The following is a 25,127-nucleotide window of genomic DNA, read 5'->3' on the forward strand; positions in this document are numbered from 1 at the left end:
TGTTATCAGACTTTCCTTTTACGTGGAAACAAGCTCGGCCCAACCAACAGTTTAACTTAAACACCCAGCCTGCTCCCTTCGTCCCCAACAATACAGTCGCCGACCGATTTTTCGGACCTGGCGGGGACCAAAAAAAAAAAACGAAAAATCGAACAGTCCGAAAAATTGGTTTTTGCCAAAAATCTGAAGTTTATTGCATCAGGCAGGTTTAAAAAGTCTTTGATGCTGCCTTGCCTCAAACTACGCTTGGAGGCAATTTGGTTTGCCCGTATTTGCGCCAAGGTGACATCGTCACCGTAAACGCTCGACAAAATTGTCACCGCGTTGGCGATCTCCGCCGCCGACAGCTGCGGGCGGTCGTCGTTGTCATCCGAGCCGCTCTCCGGCTCCGGGAAAACCTGGCGAAGAATTTCGTCGTCAGTGGCCTCCGCGCACGAAACAATGTCGTCGTCCGCACGACTGAAGTCTTTAAATGTCATTGTGGTAGGTAGATTCACTCCTACGCTGCGCAGGTCGCGCATTAGGTGCTCCCCGCCATCGGTGCCGTCCGGGTCGCTTACGTTCGGGTCATCCGCCTCGGGCTCTTCAGCAGCAGCGAACCCGGCATGCCTAAAGCAATGCGCGATGGTATCTGGCTTCACCGCCTTCCAAGCTTCGGCTAACATGTGGATGGCGGCCAGAATGTCGACCTTGTAGGCCTTCCCATTGTCAAGGCACAAGACGGCGCGGCTGAGCAGGCGGGCACGGTAGTGTGCCTTGATGTTTCGAATCACGCCTTAATCCATTGGCTGGAGCACGCTTGTGGTATTAGGCGGCAAAAATTCCAGCCGAATGGCCTCAAGGTTCGGCACGCTACCGTGCGCACCACAGTTGTCCACAAAAAAGATTACCTTTCTGCTCTGTTGCGCAAACTTGCGGTCAAGTTTGCGTACGTAATGTTCAAACAAGGACTGAGTGATCCATGCCTTGGAATTACTCTCGTATTCAACAGGGAGGGTTCTCACAGCCTTAAAACACCTCGGGTTTCTCGCCTTCCCAATAACAAGAAGAGGCAGTTTCTCCGTACCGGTGGCGTTGGCACCTACCAAGACTGTTATGCGCTCCTTGCTGAGCTTTCCACCGGAGCATGAATCCCCCGAAAATTATAGGGTACGATCCGGCAGCATCTTAAAGAAAAGTCCCGCCTCGTCACAGTTGAATATGTCCGAAGGAGCGTATTCTTGAAGCAAGGCTTGCAACTTCGTGGCACGGTAATCAGACACAATAGTCTGCTCCACCGCTCCGCTTTCACCGCTCACTTTTTTGAACAAAATTCTGTGCCTCTTCTTGAAGCCACGAAGCCATCCGTCCGTAAATTTCAAATCCTCAATGCCCATTTTGACAGCGAACGACTCGGCCTTTTCTTTTAACAAATCTCCCGACACAGGCAGGTTCTTTGCCAAAACTCCTTTAAGCCACAACTGCAGAGCCTCTTCAAGGGCTGGATGAACGCCCTTACTGTCGTTCTTTTGGCTCTTGTGCGAATTCTCGAATGCTGTCAAAATCTTAATGCGGTTTTTGACATAGTCGGATACCGTTTGCTTGGAGAGGTGGTATTTTTTGGCGACATCTAGCTGGGAACGTCCACTCTCTATTAGCTTGATTATGGCAGCTTTCTTCTCCATCGTCAGGGTCGTATACTTCCCACGCTTCTTCACACCACCTGGCTCCCGCGATGGCACAGATGGCGGAGTCATGGCACCGAGAACACAAAATTCGATGCCGCAGATAGCCGCTGCGAAGCACACAACGTCTCGACGCTACGCGATACAACACGTGCAGAATGGCGACTGAAAAAAGCTGCAACGACAATAAAAGAATCCTTCTTTCGCCTCCTCCCCGTGCGATGTGATGACGATAGTGCTGACCGAAGACGAAAAAACGGCATCCATCACCGCGTCTTTTAAAAAGCAAACACGGCCTCCGAAACTTATGGCGTGCGCATTCCAATCTCGGAGGCGGGAAAGACATATGAAGACCAAGCTTAGCCAAGCCGACGGAAAATCCAACATGGCGGCGTTCACAATGGCTTGGGGCGTGGCACAAAACGAGCAATTTAGTCCGAAAAATCGAACTTTCAGGGGCAAATTCGCCCGAAAAATCGGTCGAAACAATGCATTAGCTCTATGGGATCCCTGACGGTGCATTTATGAAGTCTGAAATATCCAACAAGTCCAAATTTTCGGAGTCCGGAAAATCGGTCGGCGACTGTATACATATATGGGACATGACGGCAACAGCCAAAATCAGCCGAGAGGGCCAATAAACTGCTATCGCAATAATAATAAACTTAATCTGCTTCTTACACATACAAGAAACTAGTAGTTGGCCAAACATTTCCGTAAGGGCCAGCTGACCACAAGCATGCATTTCAGTGCATGCATATGTATACAAATAAGGTCATCCAGCTATTTGCAGTGCGAAGCTACAAATCCCTACGGTTTTTCACATAGAAGTTTCTCAACTGACAGAAATATGTCCGTTCATCTGGAATTTGAATACTGGGTAGCCTGATCTCCATCAGCTGAGCTCGGACACAAGGACACAGGGTAGGACAAAATAAAAAAAAATTGACAAAAGGCAAGCCTAGGCGGTGGTGGTGTGGTTTGAAACATGCTTGTTCTTCATCTTCATCAGCATCAACATCATGATGTTTAGTGGGTACCTTGCAGGAACTGTGCCGTGATGGTAAAAATAGAATGTGTGGTCTAGAACATGCTTGTTCTTTATTGTTATCAGCATCATCATCATGACGTTTAGTGGGTACCCTGCATGTACTGCACAGTGATGGCAGAAAAAAAATGAGTGGTCAGCAACAGGCTTGTTCTTCATCGTTATGAACATCATTGTCATGACATTTAGTGGGTACCTTGCATGTATTGTGCCGTGATGGTAGAAAGGGAATGTGTGGTCTGAATTGTGCATGTCTTTATCGTCATCAGTGCCGTCGTTAAAGGGCCACTCACCAGGCCCCAACCAAAATTTAGTTGGACAGTGGAAGTTCTTGGAGGTCCGATGAGGAACATTTTGTCACAAAAATTTTTTCGATCAGTTCATCACGAGCAGAGAAAACGGGTTTTTTGAAGCAGCGCGAAACGGAAGTGAGAGCAGGCGAGCTCGAAACCCTTGCCACTCCTCTGCGTAGCCTTCGCAAGCCAAATCTCTTCCCCGTCCTTTCAGGCATCCAATTAAGAGGTCACATGCGCATGACGTGCCCAAACAACTCCGAGCTCCAAGCACGCGAGCGGCGTTGCTTTGTTGACCAACGTTATTTTGTGGTCTTCTGCCTGTTTCTGTGGGATGGTTTGGAAATGCTGGCTTAGACGGGGTAGAATAAATGAGCACAATGAGTGCACGAACGTGTAGGAGCGTTCCACGGCGGTCGTCTGCTCAATGCGCTGACCGCGAGTACACGAACGCATGCGAAACGCCGACACATTAGCCCCGCATCTCGCTGCAATTCACGGAAGAAAAATGGAAAAAAGACACTCACATTCCCTTACTGCATCTCATTATTTATCTAGAGCTTTATTAATCACTTCAAGCAACAAATAACATAAACTACGCATTCCGTGTTAAATAATTTTCGCCATGTCACGTGCCACTGTTTGCAACGTCAGAGCAGAGCCGTCTACGTAAAGGACCAACGCCACTGCATTGCCGTGTGCGTAGGGCCATTCATACGCCCACCTCATGCCCTCATTCCCATGTCATTCTCTAGGCATGCGTCGGTAGAGGAAAGGGGGAGCAGCATTCGTCTTGAAATTCGACCCATTTTCGCGATGCATAGCGTTGCGAATTTCGGCAGACGTGATCATGAACGCCTCGTCTACACATTGTGCGTCAGCTCAATATTGTCAAACCTAGTGAGTGGACCTATAATGTATAGTGGGTACCTTGCATGACCTGTGCTGTGATGGCAGAAAGAGTGTGTGATCTGGAACATGCTAGTTCATCTTCACAAGTATCATTGTCATCGTCAGCGGCGGCTCGGGCGTGACAAAGGACAGGCCTCAGTCATACGCTGCTTCACATTTAATACACGAGACATGCTGTCTGTGTGTCACCGCTGTGTTGTAGTGAAGCACATATTTTCCGCAGTGGCAGATTTGAACTGACCACAAGATCGCTTTCTCTTTCTTTTTTGCTTTTGTTTTATTGCAATAGTATTTATATGAACGCTCCCAGCTGGTTTTTGCTGCCGGCGTTGGCTCTCATTCACTTTACATGTATACGTATTTATATATATGAAAACGCAAGAAAGTAATATAATCCAGAAAAAGACTACGACACGCAGAATTGAACGTCTGAACTCTACGTGAATGCGAGGCGTTAGCCACTGAGCCACAAAGGAGCACATCCTTCAACGTTGAAACGGCGAGCTATTTATATCTGCCACTTAGCACTGGTGGTGCCTATCTCGCGGTAAATAGAATGTTTTCAGCATTACCAGCGAGATGGCGCAATGAGCGCGTATCGCGAAGAGCTAGGAGACAAGCGCGCTCATCTCCCACAAGTGCTTTGCTCTGCGGAGGGGGGGCTTATCTGTGTGCTTATCCTATGGTGGGGGAGAATCGCATGCCTACGGCTTCCACAAGAACGACTGCATTTAGTTGCAGGGCGCATAAAAGTCACTGCGCTCGGTGCACAGGCCCTGTTTGAAAAAGAGCCCGCTTTTCAAACATAGCGAAATAACAACTGGGAAACTTGGTAGTTTGCACTCATATGTACATGTGATTGCGTTTCGCGTGTCGTTATTTTTTTGTTTAAATGGTGCGTTAAGTGTAGAGCTGTAAATGTTATTCGCTCTCGTCGTGTGTGTGCTGTTTTCGTGCATCATTTGTACGCGAGCAGCGCGCTGCACATTTCAATCTGTTAGCCGTTCTGAGCGTTACATCCCTAGTTGTTGCTATCGCATTCATTGCTTCACCCTTGTAGTGAAACTGTGGCTTCTTTAGGGGCGAAGCTCCTAAAGCCATAGATCTGTCCATCCCTTGTGTTTTGTTTTGGTACGTGACCGCCTAGTTCTATGACTCACTCAGCAGCTATTGACGAAAAGACACACAGAGGGACGATTCACGATTTCCCCATAAAATTCTCGAGCTTCGCCCCACTCCGTGAGTATGACGCGTGTTTTTTTTGCACTGGCAGCAGTTACATTGTGGTTCTTCACCTGTCACTCTTTAGTAGATGCCTAATTCTTAGGCACAAAATATCGAGTTTCAGGTGCCAAGAATAGGCAGGCCGAACAGCATTTTGGGCACTGAAAATAGGCTGGCAAAACTCATTTTAACCCTCGAACATCGCAAATGCCAGCACAATAAATTTTGACATAAACAGTGCATTACCCTGTCAAAGGGCCGTTGTTGCCATTGATTTGCGGCAAAAACAACATCGGGGATCGGCAGATGGTACCCAAGATTTTCTAATTTATCGGGCTGCTGCTGTTTCCTCCTTCAAGTGATCCACTCAGACTTGCATTTCGAAATGTGGGATCACAAAAATCCTTAGAATTAGGTGGTATTTCGAAATAATAGACTTAAAATTAATGGCGTTTCACAGTATTTCTACAGCGGAGATTCTTAGTCTGATGCAAAGAATTCTCTAGACAAGGAGAGAAATGTATGTAGACATTCGAGTGACAAAAAGAAAAAAAAAACATTGCCTCAATCAGCATTTTTACAGATTAGCATTGATGTTCAAACAGTGCAGACTCCAAGATGCCTTGCTCATCTTGAGAAATCTTGAGGCACTCATAAAGCATTCTCAAAATGAGTGCCAACTGATAAGTGAGCATTTTATTAAAATAAAATAAAGCATACACATGACCGTGTGCAGGGTTCTCCTTCAGAAGGGAGGGGGGGGGGGCGACGATTCGCAGCAGCACACCCACTTCCAATTAATCCAACTTTTGGGGCAGAGTTTGCACCCCCTCCTCTCTAGGTAACTAAAGGGGGTGGCCTACTTTGCACATGCCTATGAGCATACAGACTTAAGCCTGCAACCTACAGAACACGCAAAAAGTTGAAGCCCTGTTGGCATCGTCACATTTACCAAATGTGCAAAACATGGTCATAAATGTCAGCACACATCTTTTAACCAGTGTCCCCTTTTATTGGTGTCATGCACCATTAGCGTAGGCATGCATCCAAACTGAACAGCCCAAGTAAGCTTTTATGTGAGATGCCAGGATTCGAAGCTATGAAGGTTTCCCTATATTTGTGAGAAAACCAAACTTTTCATGACATTTTGGCAGTAGCTTGAACATTGCTTTGAGGACTTCCTTGTTCTCGAGAGAAATCTGCTGCAAAACACATCTCCTCAGACACTGTTTGTAGCGACGCCCAAAGGAAGGAAAATTGTGCATGCTCTAGGATTACATGCAGTCACCTTGAATGTGCGAGGCTCCGTGTAGGCTAGGTCAGCCAACATATGACGATCCAAGGCAAGGCGGCACTGCAATGAAAACAGTGTACTCCAAAGCCTTACATTACACAACGAGCAGCTCAGTCCAATGGTTTGTCTGCTCTATTAACCTCTACCAACCATATTAGGTTTTTCCTCAAATGTGTCCATAGTGTGTTTATTCACCAAATCAAGGGAGACAGAAAGAAAACGTAGCATGCTCTCTCTGTACACTTCAGACTCAATGCAAAAGCGACATTTAGATCAGGGAAACCAACTAGCCCATACCCGACTATTTCTGCCCAAAAAGTCAGCACGAGAAAAAATGCAATGCATCATTCGAAGACCGCTGTAAGGATCCCAGGAACTGCTACAGTGCAAATAGTCTTTCCTGAATGACAGAAGCAGGTCGTAGAATTTTACTGTTGATTTAAAATCCAATGCATGGGGTGCGGGACCAAGTCACTTATTGGCAGCGCTTCTGTAACGCATACGCTACGTTTTTAACTTGGAATTTAAAAATTACAGCAGTTTGTCCCCACTTGAATGCAGCGTGACGAAATTTCTGCAACAGGAACAGCGAAAAGCTACACAATGAAACATTCAAATCTTACTTCATTTGCCGGTACCTCGTGGAGATAGGTTTGCACAAGGCTTACCTACTAAGCGCAACGGTGTAGGGATGCGACGTCCTCCACTGCCGCTGCGTGCGACGACGCTGCGGCAGGATAACAACAACGGGTTTATTAATCCAATATGTAGCACAGTGCGACACTCACGGGCTTGCAGGCCATATAGAGGACTCCGCAAGACCTAGCAAGTACGCTTGACTAGGGCGCGACGACTCCCGCACAATGGCCGAAGTCGAACGCACGAACGAGAAGCCGCCTGCTTAGCAGCACGTCAACCTCTCGTGGAGGCCTGAAGGCATCTGCCGCACCGAGCCAATCGTTGGGCACAACAAAGCTCGTAGGAGAGGAGGATGTCATGCGCGCCCAATGGGAAATGGCGCTGCGTTGTGACGTAGGCTCGCGCAGCGTGCCAGCGTAGCATGCTCGGACATGCCAGCGCGGGAAGGAGCCGACGGTAGACTGGCCCAGACCAAGAGGCTTTTCTTGCAGCATCTTGGCGGATGCCGGTACTTATGCGCGCCCGGGTTACGCTGTCGGCGCGCGCGCGGCAGCTGGGGAACGAGGCGCCAGGTAGGAGGGCGCTTTGATTCCCATATCTCCCCCTCCTAACACCGAGGCCGCCCTAAAGACGCCGTAATAACAGCATCCACCGACCCCAAAAAAACTGAGGTCCAGCTCTGTGCCGTCCACGAGATCGCAGGGGTCCCGATGTCTTCGTTCGGCGGCGTCTCAGCAAGAACCTGGGGCCGCGGGAGGGCGGCAAACACGGCAGCAGCGATGGCCGACTTAAATGAAGAGTCCGTGACGAGCACCGCCACGACCACCTGAACAGAGTCGGTCGACAGGGCAGGTTGAAGGCCCGGGCCAGACGGCACCGCCGGAGCGGACAGGATCGCAGGGGCACCGCCACACTTCGCTCGGTGAACCCACGAACGGAGGTGGGTAGCCTTGTGCACCAGCAGGACACTACAAGCGTCGCAGTAGGAGGCCTCAGGAACAGGTGGCATCGAGGCACCTCTGGAAGCGTCGAGCAGATCCGAAAGGGTGCGTCCGCAGAAAGGACGCGGGACGCACTCGGGGTCTACCTCCACCCAGATTTTGCGTTGCTTGGACCAGCGACGAGTCGACACGAAGGCGACTGGGGCCTCAGTGCCTTGTTGGAACGTCCACGTAGCAACTTCACGACGAGGCGGTGTCTTGTTAGCCGGGGCCGAGGGAGCATTCGACGGAGGCGGCATGGACGTGGCCGATGCCTGCAGAACAACCGAGCGCGCAGCTGGTCTCCCGGGCTTTTTCTTGGAGGAACGGGCCATCAGGGAGGACATCACGAATGCTGTGGTGTCGGTGAAAAGCAGAAACGCAACTGAAGATGCGGCCCCGGAGGCGCGACAGGCTGGCCCAATAAAGAGAGCCTACTCCGTCGGATTGAAGATTGCGTGAGCCAATAAGGCGCACGCTTTCCTTCTACCGCCGACTACGCGGAAGATACCCAGTGAGAAAGTGAGCCACCGGGGAAAGGGCTTTTCTCTCTCAAGCAGCCGGGAGCGCTGGGAACTGGGTGGATATTCCATGCACAGCGCGTGTAACGGTGTTCCCAGGGAGAAAGCTCGCCAGGTAGCTGTTACTGTTGCTGCTGGATGGGCTCTCGCACAGCAGCTATAAATCTCCGTTCCCTTACATGGAGGGGATAACGTCCCGCTACATGCCGGTGGCGAAAATCATCCTAAAAGCGTTTTCGCAGGTTGTACCGGTGGCGTGGTCTGGAACCAGCCTTATCCCGGTTTCCCTGCGGTTCAGTGACCGCCTCCCCCTCCCCGAAGTCGTTGCTGCGGGCAACCAAAGGTTTGAGGTCGGAGACGTTAACTGGACCGCCGACTGGTCTCCCTTGGGAGTCAGCCAGCTTGTATACCAGGGGCGACACTTTGGTGTGCACTCGATATGGGCCCAACCACTTGGCCGAAAGGGAGGCCGAGATGCCTTTGGCGGCGTCACTCAAGACGTGATTGCACCTGAGGACGAGATCGCCGACATCGTAACGGACATCCCGATGTGACCGGTCGTATTGAGCCTTCTGACCAGCTCGCGCTTTTGCTAGGTTGGAAGGCGCCAGGTTGAGGGCCGGGTCCATCCGTGAGCCCAGTTCCGCCGCGTAGCCAGACAGGCTGACCTTCACGGCGCTAGCCCCGCCGCCGCCCCGTAGGACGCGGTCCACGGGGTTAGGCAGCTCTCTCACAAAAGTTGAGGAAGGCGGGCGTGTACACTGTCGAGCGATTGACCGTAGACCGTAAGGAGAAGCCAATCTCGTTAAGACAAGCATCCCAATGCCTGTGTTGCGGTGCAAAGGCTGTCAGCAAGGGCTTGATGTTCTGGTTGATACGCTTGGTCGGGTTGGCCTGTGGGTGATACGTGGTTGTTTTATGGTGCATAATGCCAAAGGCAGCCCACGCATCCACAAACACCTTGGCCGTGAAATAGGACGCATTGTCCGGGATCAACTCCGCCGGAAAGCCAAAGCAGGTAAAGACCTCAGTCAACTTGTCCCAGATTGCGCGTGCCGTTAACTTCTGAAGGGGAAACAGTTCGACCCACTTCGTGAAGTGATCTGTGACAGCCGGGAGAAAAACATGGCCTCTCCGGCTTCTTGGTAAAGGTCCCATAATATCACAGGCCGCGACTTGCCAAGGTTGTTGGCCGTCCATCGACTGCATGAGCTTGGGAGGCTTGCCCCAGCGAGGCTTCACGCATTGGCAAACGTGGCATCAGCGGCGTAGTGAAGGGCGTCGCGCTTCATGCCAGGTAGCGGAGCGGAACAACTTTTGAAAAGTCTTAAGGTTACTCACGTGTCCGGCCAACTGCGAGTCGTGAAAATAACCTAGGATGGCTTTCCTTAGACTGCGGGGTATCTCCACCTTGAAAGACTCCTGGGGGGCTTCTTCAGATGGGACGTAGCGCAGGAGAACACCGTCAGGGTAAGCAGGTATGAGTCCAACGTGCCTGCAGCAATACCAGCCTACCAACAATGTGTTGCAATACTAACAATCTGTTGACAAAACGGATCGTCCTGCTGTGCCTTGAGCAGCTCTTCCCTGCTAAAGACGATACTGGCGGACGTGACAGGGTCTACCAGGTATGCGTCCTCTCCCGAGGCTGTCGACTCGAAAGTCGCTTCGCCATCGCAGTTCGCGCCTTTCGACCTTTTGGAGCCAGAAGGCCCGGGGTCTACTTGATGCGACTGCTCTCGGGAGTGGCGTACACAAGTGCCGCACGCCAAAACGGGGGCACGCGACAAAGCGTCAGCCACGACGTTCGAACTCCCTTTCCGGTAGCGCACAACAAAGTTGTGCCGCTGCAAGCTCAACGCCCAGCGCGCGAGGCGGCCCGAGGGCTCGCACAAGCGCTTAAGCCAGGTGAGAGCCATGTGGTCTGTTTCCACCACAAATGGCACGCCGTCGACATAGCAGTCGAACTTCCGGAGAGCAAAAACTATAGCGAGACATTCCCTTTCTGTGACGCTATAGTTACGCTCGGCAGCGTTAAGTGACCGGCTCGCAAAGGCGACTGACAGGAGGACGCCGTCGTGCTCCTGAAGGAGTACCGCGCCAAGACCCAGGTCGCTCGCGTCCGCTTGGACAACGTACTCCGCGTTCAGGTCGGGCAGCTTTAACTCAGCTGTTACTACTAGAGCTTCGGAAAGCGCCTTGAAGGCTCGCTCTTGTTCTGGCCCCCAGCTCCATCATGCCGACGTTTTCAAGAGTGCAGTCAAGGGCGCTTGGAGGGCCGCACAGTTTGAGATGAACTGTCGATAGTAGTTCACCATGCCCAAAAAGCACCTCAGGCTCTGAATGTTTGCCGGCGTCGGGTACTCCACAATGGCACGTACCTTCTCCTCGCACGGCAGAACACGACCGCTCTGAATGGTGAAGCCTAATAGTGAGATGCGAGTCTCAGCTATTTGAGCTTTCTTCAGGTTCAAAGTCAATCCGGCCACACGCAACCTCCCAAGGACATCCTCCAAGTGGTGAAGGTATTCCTCGAACGTTCGAGAAAAGATGACGATGTCGTCGAGGTACGCCATGGCGTGTTGCCATTTAGCGTCCCCTAGAACGCGGTCTATCAATCTGTGGAACGTAGGTGCAGCTCCAGAACAGCCAAACGGCATGCGGGAAAACTCGCACAAACCTCTGTCGGAGGTGAACGCAGTTTTCTCCGCGTCAGCCTGCTCCATCTGAACCTGTAGGTAACCGCGGCTAGCATCCAAGGTGCTGAAGTAGCAAGCACCGCCTAGAGCAGCCACGATCGAGTCGACGTTAGGCATAGGAGAAGCATCCTTCCTCGTGACCTCGTTCAGCCGGCGGTAGTCCACACAGAGCCGGTGAGAGCAGTCTCTTTTGAGGACCATTACCACTGGTGAACCCCAAGGACTGATTGAGCATTGGACAACTTCGGTCTCAATCACCTCATCCAGTGCCTGGTCAATTGCTTTCCTCTTTGCCGCACTAATGGGGCGAGGATAGCATTTCCACGGTTGTTCGTCACCTGTGTCAATCCGGTGCCTCACCAGAGAGGTAACCCGGGCGTTTCGTGAACGTATCGCTGAAACGTGTCAACAGCGACGACAGGCGGGCTTTCTCGCATTTCGACAAGCTGTCCAGTAAAGGCGGCAGCGAGCCATTCGAGTTGCTGCTTAGCAAGGGGGTCACCAGCATAGCCGAGACCTCGTTCACCGCGGCAGCGTTATGCTCGAGGGAAAGCTGCACGCATGGACCGTTTTCCGGCACGCCGGCCAAAGGATCAGTCTTGGCGTCGGAGGGGGAGACGCGGGCCGTGGGGGCAACGCTTGGTCTCCTTTCCTCCTTTTTCCTCGTGACGTCCGGCGACTTACTGGCAGCCGAGACCACAGGAGGTGCAGCGAAAGGCCGTAGGGCGCCGGAAGGGCCGTCCCTGTAGGCTCCGCTTGCGACGTCAATCACGATACCTGTGTGCGCGAGAAAGTCGCGACCGAGAATCACAGGCACGAAAAGACCAGGGAGATGCACAAAGCGCTGCCAGCGTGCGTGATTCTCCCAATGCACAACCAACCGCGCAGCGCCGCACGAGGTGGAAATATCGCTGGCGACGTGGAAGGCAGTGTCGCAAACTCGAAAGCGAACAGAGCAGTCGCGCAAATGAGCCCTAACCTCTTCGCCGAACAGCGAGATAGAAGCTCTGCTATCAAGCAACGCCACAAACTCTCGACCAGCGATCGTAAGGGCGATGAACGACGCCGGCGTGGCTAGAATGTCATGTCCAGCGTGACACGCCATCGGTGTCAGAGGTTGTGTTACACTTCCGTGCTCTCTTACTCCTGCAGTCGTCGGCAAAGGGGAGCTCACCGACGGCTCACCCCGTTTCCCGATGGGCGAGCAGGCCCTTGTGTCGGTTGGGGCCCGTTGCACTCACGCGCTGTGTGACCACGCTCACAGCAACGAAAACAGACCAGGCCTTTTCCTCTAACAGGGGGGGGATTTTGGTGATCCTTTAGAGCTACGAGGTGTCCGCTAGCTGCAGTGGGGCTCCGTGATCGGATATCCCCTCGTGCACTGGAGCACGGGGATTCGGTTCTTGTTCATGCTGCCGGGCAACGGTGGCCGCCCGGGCGTTCGAGTACGGGTCCAGAGCGCGGTCCGACACATCGACACATCCGACACATCGAGCGCGTCTCGGTCTCTCACGGCAGAGGCTGCCTCATAGTTCGGGCAACCGCAGTGTGACGAGTCACGACCAGCCCACGCGCAACGAGGCTCGAGAGACGCGGACGGCGGTGGCAGCAGGCGATAGGCTCGCGCCGCCAGTATGTCGCCATGAATACTCTTCGCATCGGATGTCAGCTCGTTTAGTTCACAATAACGGGCGCTCCGAAGGTAAGCGGCGAAGGTTGGATGTGCCTGACGTATGGCTCGCTCCACCTTCTCGGCGTCTGATGCTGTAGGATCGGCAAGGAGGTAGAGCTCCTGCAAAGCCCGAACGTACTCGAGAAGAGATTCGTCGGGATGCTGTGTGCAAAGCTCTAACTCGCGACCCATGCGGCGCTCGTATTCAGGAGGAAGGAATTCGCTATGAAAGAGTGCCCTAAACTCCTCCATCGAGCGAGCTTAGTGGCCGACGAGCCAGTACCACCTTGCTGCTTGGGCTGTCAGCGACACGGGCAAAACAGAGCCTAGCATAACGCTGTCGCTCAGCCTGCTGATAGCAGTGCAGCGCCTCGAGGAACTCTGTGGCACTGATTCGGTCCGAATAATCGCTGTACTCAGGCAGAGGTACCCTTAAGCTACTCGGAACGCTTGGCTGAGGGGACTCTCCCTTTAAAGCACAAGGCTGCGAGCGCACCGCTTCCAACAGAACGTTTAGGAGCTGCGCCGCAGTTGCATGCAGCAATGACTGCTCCGACGCAGGCGCAGCCGCAACAGGTGCGCGCGCCTGTTCCCGACCGAAAAGGGCCGACCGAAAAGGGAAAAGGGCGTCCGACCGAAAAGGGCCAGTACACGGCATGCAGGTTTGGGTTTGCGCTCCGACTGGTGCTTGAGGCCTCATGACGACTGGCAAACGAGTCGACAGCAGAGCACGGTTGCCCACGTCTGTCGAAAGCATCGCCCATGCGAGTCTCAGGCCAGCGAGCGTCGGGGAACGCGACGACGTCGTCGGTTAAGCGAGCAGGCTCGCGACCACGACGAGTCAGTAAGCGCGTTCCCGCCAACACCTGAGTGCCCCCGGTAGGAAGGACTGGGTGCAGCGATTTGAGCTGTCAACCGTGCTGCTGGCGGAGAAAGCCCAGCGAGTGAAGACTGTGCCGGGGACAGGGCCATAAGCGCGTGAGTCTCAAACAGCTGATACAGCCCGTTACTGGCTTGGCTGGGTCTGTGGTCCTTGTTCAAGCGACTCGCATCACCGTAGGGGGCCCCGAAAAAGAGATCTCTCCCAGTGAACGAAAGCAGAGGGTCGCCAAGAGGGCCGTACCCCGTGCTGTTGCAGCCATCCACCTCAAACGAGATCAAGTCTGTCGCCATAGGATCGAACAGGAATGAGCGCCTCGAAGGGGTCTGCTCTGAAGCCATGCCGAAACCAAGTTGGGTGCCAGTTATGTGGAGATAGGTTTGCACAAGGCTTACCTACTAAGCGCAACGGTGTAGGGATGCGGTGTCCTCCAGTGCCGCTGCGTGCGAAGACGCTGCGGCCGGGTTCGTCGATTTCTCCAGCACGGCCCAGAAACCACGCACGAGGCAGGATAACAACAACAACTGGTTTATTAACCCAAGATGCAGCACAGTGCGACACTCACGGGCTTGCAGGCCGTATAGGGAATTCCGCAAGACCTAGCAAGTACGCTTGCCTAGGGCGCGATGACTCCCGCACAAGGGCCGAAGTCGAACGCACGAACGAGAAGCCGCCTGCTTAGCAGCGCGTCAACCTCTCGTGGAGGCCTGAGAGCATCTGCCGCAACGAGCGAATCGTCGGGCGCAACACAGCTCGTAGGAGAGGAGGATGTCACGCGCGCCCAATGAGAAATGGCGCTGCGTTGTGACGTAGGCCCGCGCAGCGTAGTGTGCCCAGACATGCCAGCGCGGGAAGGAGACGACGGTTGACTGGCCCAGACCAAGAGGCGCCCTTGCAGCATCTTGGCGGATGCCGGTGCTTATGCGTGCCCGGGCTACGCTGTCGGCGCGCGCGTGGCAGCTGGGAAACGAGGCGCCAGGTAGGAGGGCGCTCTCGATTCTCACAACCTGTAGATTGCTAAAATTCAAATACTGTATAAACTTGATTTGATGCACGCTAATTTCATTTGCAAATACAGCTGCTACATCAAACCGTCGTATTTACATTCCTTCATGAATGTTGCATCAAATCAGCTGTACTAGATACATACCTGCCAACCTCGCAGCATCAAAATTCAGGAGACCGCAGCGGGGGGGGGGGGGGGATTGCATAGCGGAAGTTACTGAGAATGGAGACTGACATCAGGGAGGGGTAGGGATGTTTATTTTGAGCTGCTGCTTGAACCAAACTTCTTTACTTGTGAAGGCACCTGGCAGTTGCGGACTTCGCAAGCCTCAAAAAGTTGTCAGAATACACCTGCTCAAAACAACGTCCAGTTTGGTGACTCTTCACCATGAGGAGGTCACCTGGAGTCTTGTTTGAAAGCGAAGACCGCAATTCAGTTCTCGTCTTCTTAACCATGCTAAATATCCTCTCACATTCAGCATTGCTGTGAGGAATGGCAAGCAGCTTCAGCATCACCTTTGACGCTTTACCAAATTTCACTTCCCCATCAACGCTAGTGATTCTTCCCACTTCTGACCACTGAACATCAATCCTCTCTTCACTTAGAATGTCCTCAGAAATGCGGTGTGCCTGCATTTCTGCAAATTCCACTTCAAGAGCATCGAAGGCTTCTACTCTTGACCCCTGGGACAGAATTTGCGGGAAGGACTCAACGAAGAAGCGAAGCCTTGTAAAAGATGCGTCGTTCGAAAACTTCAAATTAGCGACTTCCGCTTTATTCAAGGTTTCATTCTTTAGTGGAAATTTGTGCCGTATATGTAGCCACATGTGACAGTAAAGTACTTCCGAACAGTGGAAAAAAAATCCTGCTTCTCACTGGCACGCAGTCCTTCCACAACAGACAATGTGCGGCTCCTGAGGACAAGATCTTCGTTGGCTTTTTGGTTCTTTAGATCTTGATAGGGAATCTCCAGTGGCGAAGAGCAGGCCTTAATGGCAGAGGGATTGACAAACATAGCCAAAAGGTCCCTTAGGAACTGCATCAAGAGGGACTGGAGCAGATGAATTTGAGGTGCCTGTGACTGAAGTTGGGCGGTGACTTTGTCAAACACAGGGATGACACTCTTGTAGAAAAGTCCATAAGCGAAGTTTACATCAGAGGTCAGGAAGTACAAAAGCCGTTCCTCACGGGTCAAACTGGCATGTCCGGTACTTTCAGATGAAAGCTTCACTTTTTTTGCCATGGTTGCATCAGTCTTGCCTCTTTTCTTTTTTGGTCATCTCGCTGGACTTCGTTGCGCACATCTGCCGAAGCTGCAGCTGTCTTGGGGATCTGGTACGACCCCAGAAAGCTTGGGCGCTGCTGGCTTTTCGGCTTTGTCTCATTCAAAAAGAAGCTGACCAAGGGCTGCCACTGCTCCAGCGATCTGGTGAGACACCTTCCAAGCGATAGCCACCGCGTTGCCACGTGTTTCAAAATCTTCCGCACCTCCGTGTTGTGCATCCCTTGAAATTCAACAAGCCTGTCTTTCCGCTTGGCGCTCTTCTCAAGGTAGTAGAAGATGTCCACGAGCACCTCGTCGAATTTAGCAGGTAAGCATGCGGCTCCTTTCTCGGCCGCAAGATTTATAAGGTGGCACGGGCAGCCAACGACTACCAAATTATCTTGGGCTTCTTTTAGCACAGCTGTTACGCCACTTTTTTTTTTTTTGCAGATCATCACATTGGCATTGTCGGCAGAAAATGCGATGCAGTTCTCGATTCGTATACCACGCGATTTGAGTGCGTCCTGAAAGAGGTTTCCGATGTTTCGTCCGGTGGCCTCTCCATGGAGTTTCTGCAAACAAAGCAGTCGGCTTTCCACGTTTCGCGATTCCTCGACGTAGTACGTTGCCACGATTGGGTACATTTGCGACCCGCTGTCGTTGCTTCCATCTACTGCGATTGCGAAAGCACGGCGTTTCAGAGCCTCCACCATTGTGTTTCCGGTATGTGCAGCCATTTCTTCGACGATGGCAGTGGTTTTCGTACGTCCGCACTCGTACCGCTTCGCGTCCTCGCACTACGGGAACATTTTCCGGAAGAACGGCCCTGCGTGATCACTAACGCTTAGCGGCCAGTTGTGTTCCACAAGGAATCCCGTGAATAGGCATTCTGCGCGGATCGCAGTGTCTTCGCAGCTCTTTTGGAAAAAGCTACCGATGTTGCCTTGCCCTTCCGCAGCACGAACATAGTTCTGATGCTTCTGTGAAGCGATATGCACCTTTATATCGGCCTTCCCGCCGTGCGACACGTTCACATCACAGGCGCACGTGGTACAGAATCCGTACTTGTCACCTTTCCGCGAAGTCACAAAGCACGGAAACTCAGCTGTGTTTGAGTCCAGAAACACTTGCAAGTACTTTTTCTTTGATTTTGATGCCACCATCGACCTTCTAACTGAACTCTGGAAACACGCAACCCCCCCAACCACGGCAGACGGCGTAGGCGTAGCATACAAAATGCGGAAGCCAAGACGGAGAAGAAGTTCTGGCTAGGCACAACGGAAGCAAGTGAACTGAACAGTGGCCGGAGCGACAAGAATGCGACACGCGGCGCTGTCGGCGCTGTTTCTCCGAAGCATGCCGATATGGAGAGTGCAAAGCACATTGGGGTCCACCTACCGCCAGTCTACCGGCCACCCCTCCTTTAAAAAATAGAATGTGCTCGACAGTCTCGCCATCTCGTTATCGGAGCGCTCGTGAACATACAGCCCCGCAATCTTTTTCCTTTGAGACTACCTTTTTCCTCGGCTTCTTTCGGTACGGCGGCGAGCGCTTCTCGGGGCCAGCCTTCGTCAAGATGCGCAGTGCCGAGAATGTACTCAGCGGTACTCTACAATATGGTTACAATGAAATAGAAGTGTGGTGGCGAGTGCTCTTCCGCAGCACCGCCACTGCCGCAGCAGAAAAGGGTGACGTACGCGCATGATCTTAAAAAGAGAGCAAAAAAAAAAAAAAAGCCTCTGCTGTGGTGGCCAATTTTCAAGAGATTCGAGATGACATTCGTACAATCGGGAGATTAGGCCCAAATTCGGGAGTCTCCCGGAAAATTCGGGAGTTGGCAGGTATGTAGATATATGGTGGGTAGACAACCTCTTACTGATTTATGCACAGCCGTGAGCACCTTTAACTTGAATGCCCCGACACGTTGCCTCGGCTCACTTGGACTGAGGTCAGCGCCACTAAGCATTCAAAATGATATGCTTACTGCAGTTAAAGATATATGTAGCGCGCTTCGGTTTCTCTGCCTGACTGGCAAGTTGATTCATTAACTTCGCATCCTGTCTTCGCCACGATTCGCTCGTGGCTACGTTATCGCACGTGCCCATGGCGTTCGTTGTTGAATGCTTATCTCGACAATAAATTTTTGTGTGCTACAGCTTACACACCTTACGAGTTTGAAATTGTGGAAAGGAATTGTATAAACAGCAGAACAAATGCACGTTCATGAAATTTGTAAAAGTTGCACAATAAATAAATCTGGAATGCGTTGGCATTGTTCTTGATCTGATTCAATAATTTTCAGACAGTGTCGACTGAACTATCCTCGCAATTTAGAGTGTGCCTTTCTGTTCGGTTCGCGCTGCACGGAAGATGTCATATAGAGCGCAATGTTTGTGCGTGTTCTTAGCAAGACAGATGCGTGGATACAACGCAAGGAGAACAATTTACATGCGTAGCTATTGCAGGAAAGCTTAAACTGCCATCTTATCTTATAATCAAATCATGGTTCTGGGACGCTAAGCCCCACATATTGTTACCCGCACAAACGTCGTGCTCCAAGACATTTTTCGTGCAATGCGAATCGAGCAGGAAGGCAAACTAATTGCGAGAACAGTTTGATTTACACTGTCTGAAAATTATTGAATCAGAGCATGAACGAGACCACTGCATTTAAGATTTATTGTGCAACTTTTACAAGCGTCTTCAATGTGCGTTTCATCTACTTTTTTTTATGTCATTCCTTTTGAAAGCGGCTGCGAATTCAAACACTAAAGGTGCGTGAGCTGCAATACGCAATGGTTCATAGTCGAGGTAAGTATACGACAACGAACGCCATGGGAGCGCGTGATAATGTGGCCACGAGCGAAACGTGGCGAAAACAGGATGCGAAGTGAGTGCATTCTACCCGCCGGTCAGGCAGACTGGAAACAGAAATTTACTAGTGAAACAGGCGCGCGCTACATCTATCCTTAACTGCAGCAAGCATATCATTTTCAACGCTTGGTGGCGCTGACCTCATTCAAGCAAGCCGAGGCCATGCGCCGGAGGGTTCAAGATGAAGGTGCTGACAGTTGTACACCCTCGTAACCACAATGTAGGCACTGTGTTTCACACAAACTTCACCCAAGAAAACATTGTGAGCTGTATGCTTGGAAAATTGCACCACTGCAATATGTTTAGTTTAGATTTAGGCTTTTTTTTATTGTAAGCATTTACTTAAGGCCAAAGGTATGAAATAACAGTTTCATCTCATGTGCTTTGATAACTGCCATCAATCATGTACACCATTCCAATCGTGTCCATGACAGTGAAATCAACAAAGAGGAGCAAGTGCCTATATAGTGAAGTCATTCTATTACTTGGAAAGGTGGCACAGTTTTTCATCAGAGATACCAATCGACTGCTGAATTTTGCCTACGCCCACAGCAGTTGAACACATTCGCCAACACGAAGAATATGGGGCTCACTTTAGCCAGGTTGATGTAGAATGGCTCATAGGAAATGCCATGTTCAAGGGATGCTGATTCTGTGCGAATATTCCATATCTGCAAAGAGAATAGAAATAACTTGCACTTGTCAGGATCAGTTTACAACAAAAAGGTTGCACATGGGGCGCCAGTCTGCAGCACATTCCTATGGCAAGTTCAGCAGTTCCTTGAAAAGCATCATGCTTGCAGCACTCACAGTTGCATTCCAACAGATACTGTAGCCAGCACTCCCCTGGTATCAATCAGTAGACTACAACTTTCCTGCTCTTTCGTCGGCTTGCAAGGCTTCTGTACCTGTCCTTTCGCTCACTCCCTTTAAGCTCAAGAGCTGCTTTTGCTGCACCTGTTTTTACTGGTCAATAAGAGCCCTGCCCTCTCCAGATGCTGTTTCTCATCTCTGCAATTGCGCACAATCACGTCTTGCAGAGTATTGGTCACTTACATTGCTGGAACATTTGCGGTGTGCAGCATCAAAGATACTTTCATGAATTATTGAGTATTTTACATCATATTAAACTTTGTTTATATCATGATAATTTTGGTTTGTTGAAAAAAAAAACTGAATAATAACGGCAGCGAAAATATCCAATAGTGTCGCAAAAGAATGGCTAGGTTCTGCTCAGTAAGAACAATTAAAATGGGACACTTTAGAGACATGCTGAAGCGATGCTTTCAATGCGTTCATTTGGGCAGCGGACAGTTATCATCCAATTAGCTGTCTGCGCCACATGTCGTAACGAAGCAAGAACTTGAAATAGCCTTCTCCTGCATCTTGGCAGATCACATGACCAGTAAGAGCAGATCCAATTTCGGCCTTTTTTTTTCATTATGGGTGTCTTGAACAGAGAGAAATAGATGTACACATTTCTACTACTGCCCTACAAAGGGACAACTTCCCACATCACATGATGTGAGCAACATTATAGTGGAATTAGGTTCCCAAAGAATGTGCGCAAAAGTGAAACTTTGAAAAGTACTCTGGATAGCAGCCATGCACAAAGCTTGTTCGGCCCACCACAACTCACCCGTTGTAGCTCATCCCGTTTGGCTCGCCGCCCATCCTGCGAGTGAATCAGGGCTTTCTGGACACTGCGTATCGCCAGTCGATAGCAGTTGCGCCGCCTTCCATAGAAGTTCTGTAGCAGGAAAGGCCACACAGGTAAGCACAGACTCACTATTTAAAATGACTACCCCGCATGCTCCCAAGATTACCTGGCACTTGCCAAAGGCATATGGCCAGTGCATTCAAATGTTTGCTTGCACTGCTGCATGACATCTGTAGCGATTGTTGCTGTTCACACAGAGGCACAGATTTTCAGTATCACGATACCGAAAACTTCAAACAACCACACAGCTGCTCTCCGACCTCATCTTTAATTCCAGTTCACCAAAACGGCATGAAAAATTTTAATCCAGAGCTTCTTGTTGTAAAAGCAAGGCAACACCTCAAAAGCTGTCATTTTTGAGCACATCCCCAGCTCCAAGAACAATCTAAAATATAGTAATTTAATCTCTTGTTAAAACTGAACTTTATGCCGATTCCTCCATACTTGGAGATCTGAATCAGCTCATGCTGGCAAATCATTTCTAAGTTGCGCAAGTAGAATCTGCAGAGCTCGCACAACAATCTTCAAGTGATCAGTTGGGTTATATGTGACAGACAAATGACTGGATTGTATCTTAGTCAATTGTGTCATTAACGAGACAAGCTTTAAAGGGACAGATATCGCTCGGAACACAAATTGAGATAACTCCACTAATGGTCAGATTGTCTACTGCATTATCTATAAAGAACCTGGTTATCCTCGTTAAATGTAGATTTATATTCCTATTTTTTACTCAAAATTATTTTCGACACCTTTTAGGAAAAAAACAGTGAAGATGCACTTGTTTGCAACCACAGGACCTATATATGGTCCATGCTATACATTGCGTCATTTATAACATTGAAAGGAAGCCCACTTTTTATTAATATAATCTTTTCTAACTTGAAATGAGCTGAGCAGAACAATGACTTCATCTTCACTTGAAGTGTGATCAAATGCTCATGAGCGGCAGCATGAATGTTTTCAGCTGAGGGCGTCAGCCGACGAAGTATGAAGAGCGCGTCGCGACCTCCACGCTTCGCACCAGCTGACCGCAGAGGCCACTAGCGCCTGGCTACTTAAGTAGTCCCCCAGCGCCTCGCAGCCTTCCCGATTCGCACCAGCTGACTGCAGAGGCCACCAGTGCCTGGCTACTCAGGTGGTCCCCTACAGGCATACAATTCTGAAGGTCTTATGCTTGGTGGTGTTTACAGATCAACCACCTCTAACATATCCAATTTTCTTTCTGGCTCCATGCCTAACAACCTGTTGTCTGAAAACAAAAGTGTTATAACATATCCAATTTTTCTTCTGGCTCCATGCCTAACGACCTGTTATCTGAAAACAAAAGTGTTATATAATAGTGGGTGACACAAACGTTATGGAAGTTAATTCTCGGGTGTATACAGCTTACACTGATTGCTTTAGTGGGTATGCTCTTGAATCACACCAGCAAACTTGGGCCTGGAAGCAACACAGCTCTCTTTCTGGTTGGCCTGTATAAAGGGAAATTGCGCACGGGAGTGATGAGAAATTAAAAGCATTTGTATATGTGGGTGTAGCCAAAGTTATGCAATCTTCGCAATGAGCAAGAAGGATGTTGAATTGTGTTAGTGGGGACCGAAAGTATGGGGTTATTTATGAGTGATAAATAAGAGGCAAATATCCTCATGTGTTATCTACCAGAGGAGGTTCAACTCATGATATGTGGGGCTTAACATTCCATAACCACCATCCGATTATGAGAGACATCGCAGTGGAGAGCTCCAGGAATTTCAACCACCTGGGGTTCGTTAAAGGGGCCCTGTGACACTATTTGAGCATGTATTTTTCATTGGTTCTTTTGGTGCTGTGGAAGGCGCTGGTATCATTGCGCAAATGGCAACGCCGAAATCAATGCTGTTACTATATTAATTCACGGGACAAACTACCTTGATTTCAGACTACGGCGACACACATTGGCTATTTTTGTTATGGGAAGTGATGACAAGGTCCATTCGCTTTTTTTGGCTTGACAACAACAAATAGCGTGCAACATTTATATGGTGGTAGATAGCCCATATCACTAAATGCTAAAAACAGCAAAACATTCATACACTTCCTCAGAGAGAAATCATTTCCGTTTCTTCAGAACAACGAACACAACACTTAGCCTGTGAAAGAGGCTATGGTACACCAACAATTAAAGGTGGAAACGCATGCCGCGTTTTTAGCAAGCCAAAAATGTGACAGGAGGTGGGCGCCGGCGTTGCCGTAGAGCGCGTCTTGCAAGCAAGCTGAGAATTGACCCTGCCCAAAGCGTATGTGTGTATCTCCAAAACGTATGTGTGTATCTCCAAAGTTTCGTCAAGTGACTACTGTACATACGCACCACCTCTTCTTGTCCACATCATCACCCTTCATCCCTCTTTCCTTCTCCTTTCCCTTATCCCCTGTGTAGAGTAGCAGGCTAGAGCGAACTAGCTCAGGCCAATCTCTCTGCCTTTTAATAAATTCGCACTTTCTCTCACTCCAAAGTTTCACCATGAGAGCGTCTACTAGCCGATGCACAAGTTCGTAGAAACCATGCTAACGTCGCCATCAAAAAGAGTGGTAGTGAGGTATTGTCGAAAGGCCACCATGAGGTGATATTTCCAGTATGTCTTTCAGATGCACGCTGCGATTGGAAGCGGTCTTTGCCGTCAGCAGGCGAGTGAAATGCGAAAGAATGTTTTTTCTCGTTGTCTCTTTGAGTTTTGAACTTTAGACTTATAACTTCACTTTCCGAGCGCCAGTTTCCATAACTTTTGTTGCAGTAGTCTCTGTTACCATCGCTACATGCCTTCGGGTGCTAAATAAGGCTTTCACAAAAGTGTAACAGGGCCCCTTTAACGCGCACCCACATCTGAGCCTACAGAATTTTCGCCTCCGTCAAAAATTCAGCCGCCACAGCCAGGATTCGATACCACGATTGGCGGGCCAGTAGTCGAGTGGCTTAGCCCCTAGACCACCGCGGCGAGGCAGAGGAGCGTTAACTCGATCCATTGGCCTTGTCATTATAGTGCTCTGCGAGATAAAATGACAAAATTGGTCCTGGGCTGCTTCTAACTTTGCAACTCAAGTTTTTCCTAATTTGGTATGCACGTGACATGAGTAGTGCTTTGTGGTTAGCGACGAAGGAACTCTAATGATATGGCAGAATTGGCAAAAATGGTGGTCGTCTGCCGCGGTGGTCTTCGGCTGAAAGTCATGGGTTGAATACTGGCCGCGACGGTCGAACCTCGATAAAGGAGAAATTTTGCTAGTGAGGTCCGGGTACACGTGCTATCCCCAAAAAACACGAAATGTCGTATAAACTTCACGAAACGTCTAGAAAGGTATGCGGACATCTAAGTATATTATTTGACGTTGAATAAATGTTTTTCAAAGTAAATTTTTTAGAAGACGTTGAGAAAACATTCTTTACAAGAAGTCTTTTTCAAAACACTTACTAAAATTATTTTCTAGAGCTTGGGTAGAATTTGCGGATGAGATCTCGGGGGTGTTTTGCACGTTTCTTTTTTTTTTTTTAACCAAAATAGCATTCGTTCTACATATTTATGTAGTATATATTTTTACATATTTTTTGCAATTTAAATGTAATAATTGAGCTCTTTAGTCAGCATTAAGAAACTAAGATGCGCAAACGCTGTGTGCATCTGCGCGGCTAGAAAAATTTTACTTGTCTGGCATGCTTACCGGCCGCTCAGTCGCCTCTTGAAGAAGCGGGTTCGAGTGGGTTTCTCTCGTGTTTTAAAAGTGTGCTTGCGCTTCGTGTTCGTGTTTTGTGTTCTGCCAGTGCTGCTGATTACGAAGATGTGCTATACTCAAGCGAAGACATGTGGGTTCGTATCATGGAGCACTCGCCAGGTATGTACCACACTGCTGCTGTCGGCGCTTTGCTATCATTCACCATATTTTTCCTACCATGTGCACGATAAGTGAGCTTTTGTTTACATGGGGACCCAGCTTTTCTGTAGTACTTTAGCAGTGTAAAGGCAAAGTAGTGTGAAGTTAAGCGCGGACAAGTTTTTTCTTTTGTGTGGAGAGTGAAGCTTGCATGTGTTGCGGGAATTCGGCGGCAGGTTCGAGCAGAGTTGTGGCAGCTGTTCGCCTCTGTTGGCAGGGGTGTTGGAGGGGGCCCTGCTCGCGAGCAACCATTTTTGTTTATTAATTCTGGGGCGATTGTTAGCTGTAGGCGGTGATGCCTGTTCATATTGTGTGCTATTGAAGTGAACGTGTCTAAGGCAGTTTTATCTGCTGTATGTTCCATTTTATACAGCTACAGTATTTATATGTTATGACTAATATCAGAGAAGTTTTGGCAAGGTTCTGTTTGGCGTCTCTCAATTTTTTCCTTGCGAGTGGCCGAACGTATGCCGGTGTGTGCATCCGCGCCGGCACGCGTCTTAAAAACTACCATGATACTCGAGTTGATGC

General features: G+C 50.0%; 1 protein-coding gene across 2 annotated transcripts in view; it reads right to left on the reverse strand.

Moving 5' to 3' along the window:
• Positions 1-25,127, reverse strand: part of mRpL20 (mitochondrial ribosomal protein L20) — a 32,920-nt gene that overhangs the window by 3,174 nt on the left and 4,619 nt on the right. The window contains exons 2-4 of one of the 2 annotated variants that reach the window (XM_037419921.2): positions 20,610-20,720; positions 19,564-19,641; positions 6,430-6,495 (exon numbers count right to left, since the gene is read on the reverse strand). In XM_037419921.2, the coding sequence (XP_037275818.1) occupies positions 6,430-6,495; positions 19,564-19,641; positions 20,610-20,720 (255 nt within the window). The remainder of the gene's footprint in view (positions 1-6,429; positions 6,496-19,563; positions 19,642-20,609; positions 20,721-25,127) is intronic. The other variant, XM_075890958.1, reaches the window with a different exon arrangement.

The sequence above is a fragment of the Rhipicephalus microplus genome, chromosome 3 (assembly GCF_043290135.1).
Source record: "Rhipicephalus microplus isolate Deutch F79 chromosome 3, USDA_Rmic, whole genome shotgun sequence".
NCBI lineage: Eukaryota > Metazoa > Arthropoda > Arachnida > Ixodida > Ixodidae > Rhipicephalus > Rhipicephalus microplus.